The sequence below is a fragment of the Branchiostoma belcheri genome, unplaced genomic scaffold, assembly GCF_001625305.1.
Source record: "Branchiostoma belcheri isolate BF01 breed outbred unplaced genomic scaffold, Haploidv18h27 scaffold110, whole genome shotgun sequence".
NCBI classification, from domain to species: Eukaryota; Metazoa; Chordata; class Leptocardii; order Amphioxiformes; family Branchiostomatidae; genus Branchiostoma; species Branchiostoma belcheri.
In genome coordinates, this window is record NW_017802492.1 from 389727 (window position 1) to 395627 (window position 5901).

At 41.7% G+C, this 5901-nt stretch overlaps 1 protein-coding gene across 2 annotated transcripts in view; it reads left to right on the forward strand.

Annotated features, from left to right (window-relative positions):
• LOC109486879 (probable peptide/nitrate transporter At3g43790) overlaps nt 1-5901 on the forward strand; it is a 22292-nt gene that overhangs the window by 1625 nt on the left and 14766 nt on the right. Inside the window, exons 2-10 of one of the 2 annotated variants that reach the window (XM_019790788.1) lie at nt 656-770; nt 1401-1462; nt 1552-1583; nt 2076-2135; nt 2336-2423; nt 2817-2888; nt 3048-3180; nt 3422-3532; nt 3698-3798. In XM_019790788.1, coding sequence (XP_019646347.1) covers nt 656-770; nt 1401-1462; nt 1552-1583; nt 2076-2135; nt 2336-2423; nt 2817-2888; nt 3048-3180; nt 3422-3532; nt 3698-3798 — 774 coding nt within the window. The remainder of the gene's footprint in view (nt 1-655; nt 771-1400; nt 1463-1551; nt 1584-2075; nt 2136-2335; nt 2424-2816; nt 2889-3047; nt 3181-3421; nt 3533-3697; nt 3799-5901) is intronic. The other variant, XM_019790796.1, reaches the window with a different exon arrangement.

Here is a 5901-nt window from a genome sequence, read left to right on the forward strand (position 1 = left end):
GAAGAGAGAAGAAACATGCACGTTTTTTTGATATAGATAAAGATAGCATAGTTTTCCTAATCCTTATTTGTAATGGGCCATAAATATGCAATGGGGCATAAATATGCAATAAACTACATTGTCATTGTCATTGACTGTAACTGGCCATGGTATGCATTAGACTGTGGCATCATTAGACTAATTTGTATCGTAGTATCGTATAAATTAACATTAACAAATATGGGTTGTACATACAGTACCATCTACATAGTGCCCTGTATAGGTGCGATTTGGGGGTGTTTCTCGTGAAACGCATCACACCGCAGCAAAACGCAACGAATGCGAAAGTAACTACGCTGCCGCAGGGCAAAAAAAGTCAAGGGTCTGTGACCTGATTAAGACATGAAATTATTTTAAAATATTGTGTAAAAATTGCCAGCAGGACAAGGGTTATTAAGACATTTGTATACGAATTTACAGAGTTTTTCTAATACATCATGGTTAACTAAAGACATTAGCATGTGATCCTTTCTTAGATGTACATACTAAGTTTTTGTTTTAACTGTACTTCATAAACAAGGGTGTTCCGTAAATCGTTGTACAGTGGACACTCTACAATAAAGTGGACTTCGCTTCCTATATTATTCTATTTACATCACAATGTCTTTTGTTTCAGGTCGCAATTTTAGGGGTGCTCCTGTCGATAGGGTCCATCGGTGGAAGCACCATACACCCATTTCTCCCGTTCCTCACCCACGACTTCTTTCCTTACTTGAAGAGTAACCAGATAGGTACATCGTACTTAGCTTCGATTCTACAGAAATAACAATTCGCCGTAGACATAGAGCTTTAAATATGAATCATTTGCGTTTTTCAACTGTACCGAACAAATTTCTGACACATGAGTTTCCGGAAATGTGACATCATTCACTGTCAGACCGACTTTCAAGCAAAGAGACTTGATCACGGAGGTCGTGTGGCGTTACGGTAGTGGTCGACTCGGAACCAAGAGGTCCCGGGTTCGAACCCTGCCATGCCACCGATCTTGCGCCCTTGTCTGACTGTGGGCATAAAAGTGTGTTGGGAGCAAGCTGGGAGACATTCCTGTGGACATTCCATGCCTGTGGATAAAATGCCTGTACAATTCCTAGAATTCTTGATGACTGCACACAATACTGTACCATTAGGCTCGCCCATGAGGCGTCGCCAAAAACTTGAGTGTGCCGTCACCACGTCTTGTGATTACGTGTTGGGATAAAAAAAATAGACTTGACAACTTAGGCTATGATTTAAAGCTTCTTTTGAGTGTATGTTTCATTAGGAAAACACAGTGATTCATTAAAAAAAGACACATGAAATAAGTAGATGAAGCTATTTCTAAACACATCTATCATATATCCATGTATATCCCTCTTGGCTAGGGTACTATGCCGGGTTCCTGACCAGTGCGGGCTCTACTGGTGTGTTTCTCGGATGTTTTATGGTAGGTATTTGTTACCATGTTTTCTACAAATAATTGTTGTCATAGATATGAATAAATGTAATAAAAGAAAACGTGTATTTCTTTTTCAGTGGGGGAAACTATCGGACATTGTTGGCAGAAGGTAGGGTCATTATCCTTTATAAACAAAATATGATTTGCTAGATCACCATGCCATGTGTGTTTCAGCATCTAACGCGCACGAAACATGTTTGATGATTCATTATATGATATATATTGTGGGGTCGTGTAAGAGATCACGGGTTCGAATCCTACCATGTCATGACCGATCTAGTGCCCATGGGAAAGGCACCTTACACGACTTTCGGTTAGGGACGTCCCTCGGATGGAGGTCCTGTGTTTGGGGAGGGTCACACGCCACGCACGTTAAAGAACCCACCACACTTATCGAAAAGAGTAGGGGTCCTTCGAATTCCCGGTGTGAGTGGTTCAAACCTTACAGTCCGGTCTTACGCAGCTTGTACTTACATGTACACGAACGGTATGTTACGCATAAAGGCGGTTTACCGGTTATGCAAAACAAACAAACAAACAATATGTTATATATATGGTATACTGTCGTGTTTGATGTATGACTGTGTTTCTTGCTGCCCAGACCCATCCTGCTGAGTTCGGCCACGGCGATATTGGTAGGCACGATGCTAGTGGGCTTCAGGTGAGATGTTCAGAACGTGTATGTCACTCGTTCATCCTTATACCAAGGACATTATACAGACAAAATAGGGACCCGTATCATCAGCGTTGTTCTTCGGCCTAATTCAGGTGTTGGTTGGATCAAGTTAAAACATTTCAATATGTATCGTAACAACACCTTTTAACATATCCTGACCGCTCGACATGTTTCCTCCAATGAAGTTTCTCCTTCCTGTGGACCGTGGGCGTGATGTTTTTTGAAGGGCTACTGAACGGCAAGCTGGGCGTGGCCAAGACGTACCTGTACGAGGTGAAGTTAGTTTACGTCCTTGAACGGATAGCGTTTGTTAAGTTTCTGGATTTGGCTATACCTGCCAAGGAATAAAAATCGACCAAAACTCAAAGCATCGTGATGCTTTCAAAATCATATCCAGTTTTCAAAATCATATCCAGTTGCTTGAGTAACTGATTTTTGGCGTATCGTATTACCTGGATGTCTAACCTTCATCGACGTATCAAAGCATCGTGGTTTAATTACCGACGTTTTGAGCGTTGTTCAATAAGACCACGAAAAAAGGGAGCTCATGTCAGCTTTTAGAACATGCAGCAATTATGAACTTATAGACTCTCCTGTATCACGTATTGCGAAAAATTATCTCTAATAACTGATCCTGGGTCGTCCTATGTGTGTTTGTTTTTGCAGATTTGTCCTCCCAAGTTCCATTCATTTGCCTTTTCTGTTGTCGGTCTTCCTAGCTCGGTGGCCCAATTTGTGGTAAGCACATCACTCAAAGTATCAACGAGACGCTATTATTAAAGAAAATTTCGTTGTAAAGACCAGTTGTGTTTTTTCCATATACTGACTTTCAGCCTTCCAGCTGGTAGAATTTTTGTTGTCCAGCCTTCTAATCAATACTGTTACGTACGCGCCTAGGGCCCTTCACTGGGTGGATTTTTGGCCTGCCCGGCTACAAGATTCCAGACGTTCGACAAACCTGTCTTCAAGCAGTTCCCGTACCTGCTGCCCTGCGCCGTAGCGGCATGTGCACAGTTCTGCATTCTGATAGGTCAGTTTAGGTGTGACGTACACGTCTAAGTTGTACGTGATTGGTAGAGATATCAGTCCCTTCCCTGTTACGCAATGTAAGCGTTTATGACTACTTCTATAACGTTGCAGGAATGAGTCTATTTCAACTTAGTATACCGATTGTCTCAAGACATAGGCACACATGCACATGCAGTGTGCTTGCTAGGGTTACATGTTCAGAGTGTGTAATTTTGACTTGTACAAACCTTTTCACAATATAGGAGGCTGCTTTTTGCTGGGTGAATCTCTGGAAAAAAGCCCCAAAGATGAGTACATCGACCTAACCGAAGTGTCTTCCCGAGACGCACCAGAAGACAAAGACAAACGTCCACGTGAGTAAATTATAATGTAAAACTCCTTTGGCTACTATTTAGCCTACATGTCCGGATGATATTAAACTTTTTGTCATTCGATACAGTCGTGACCGCGCTAAAATCGCACGACGAGCTAGTGCTAGTGTGTGAAAATAGGTGAAACTGTTGAAGTTTTACCCGTAGGACAAGAGGAGTCCACGTGCAGCCTGCTGCGGGACAGACTGGTGCTGATCCCCTGTGCGCTGTACGCTCTCCTGGCGCTGGTGACCATCTGCAATAATCAGGTAAGGTACTCAGACTCGCCCCTGAGGCGTCGCCAAAAAAACTAACATTTACTAAATAAAGCTCTAAATATTTCATGGAGGTATGAGATCCGCGAATTTTTCATTTTCTGTATCTTCCGATTTGTTTGTTACTCCGTGAAGGAGGTCAGGACCTCCGGACGGAGTGTTGTGAACGGCTGGTTTTTCGTCTTTGCAGTCAAAACACTGGGTTCTCTTTGTGTAATCGACACGCAATTTTATACGCCGTCTGCGGGCATGCCCGTGTTGATGCACGAATGTGTATTTTTGCCGTTGCTGCTTTCGCGGTCAATGTAATATTGCAGATGCACCCCTACAATTTTGAGGCAAATTGGAATGGTCCAGAAAAACGCGTTGTTTGGAATAGCACTGGGGGGGTGGAACTTTAAGCAGATGTGGTGAGTGGTAATCTCCAAGCAGATCTTTTGGTGGGGGTAAGACAGTATCAAATTGGCCAGTCTGTATCCATTTCCCCACCCACCTTGGGTGGGGAAATGGATACAGACTGGCCAATTTGATACTGTCTTACCCCCACCAAAAGATCTGCTTGGAGATTAGTGAGTGGCTGATAAGTGGTTCCAGATGTTTTTGCCCCTGCTTTGAGATGGTAAGTTTTTTGGAAGATGTTCGCAGCCAAAACGCATTCTTCCGTACGTAGGATTTCTGTGTAATTGAGCATGTGGTGTGCCGGTATGTCCGTGATGATGCACGTCTTTTTATTTTTACCGTAGCAGTTTTGATATTGAAGTAAATGCATATTTTAGAAACATCCCTACTTTTACAATCCTTTGGAATAGGCCGTAGGTTTAGGCGGTTGTCTGGTAGCAGAGGTTCTCTAAGCAGATATTAGGTGGCTGTTGTGCATAATGGTGGCGAGTATCTTTTGGAATTGTGGTTTGCACCTACTGCGAAACCCTGTCAAATGAATAATGTAGTAAATGAAAGATATTGTTGTGAAAGCAGACTTATTATTATCTATTTAGATTGTCGTGTTGTTGATTTTATGTAGCCTGTGTTTAGACTAGTCAGTCTGCAACTGTTTCCCCAAGGGGGCGGCAAACCTCTGGGCCAGTGGCCACAAGGAGCGCGATTTTTTAGTCAGGCTAGATTATTAGACCAGGGATTTAGCCAATTTTACTATGCAGGCTTTTCACATGCGCCATGTTGGATTACAGTGAATGTCTGTTAAACATGCCAACATGCTGCTAGTTAATCAATTTACCCGCCAACACCTGGTCGCCCAGATTCATATGATAACAAGCAATAGACATCTTCCCGCCATGAACGAGGTTGGTGTTGTTAGGGTTCTTTTTTATGTTATCGCTTGTGTTCATTGTTAAAACATGACAGCTGGGTTTAAATTTAATTGGACGTTATATGGCCATGAATAATGAGGGAGTTGTTTTGTGTTGGTACAATTTTAATTTTTATCATGTAAGTACCAACCCAGATAAACTTTCAAGCGAGTTTTAGTACATAGAGACTTGTATGTTCTGAATTGAAAGAAAGAAGTAAAGAATTGATGGAGCAGCCTGCAAGGTGTTTGTTTGGTATACTTTATTCCATATATATCATTTCATAGCTATTAGTAATGCAATAATCCTACTCTGATCTCTTTGTTAATTGAGCAAATTGATTAAAAGAAACATGATGGTACATCGGACTATCTTCATTGAGGAAGAACATTTTCTCTGTTTCACTTTTGCAAAGAAATAGACAAATTGAAAGAGTCAGACTTAAAAGAAGGATATGAAAGTATAATACAGTTTAAGTCTGCTGGAACTTGTAGGAGCTAAACAACATTTGGTAAAATGTCAAGCTGATAGCAGGAAGTAGATCAGGGCTTGAAATGCTTTTTCTGCATACCTGCACCAGACAAATTTTGCTTGCACCACTCAGAATGTAGAAAGTGTGGAACACAGTAAAACTGTTCAGAACCCATTGCCATTATTTCTTTTATATTTCACATGTGGTGACAAGTCAATACAGCAGGTTGGGATTCCAATATAAAGGATTTGTGTAGTCTGGAAAGAAACACCACGCGGTCGGAGGTAGTTTATTTGCATCACTAATTGGTAACAGAGG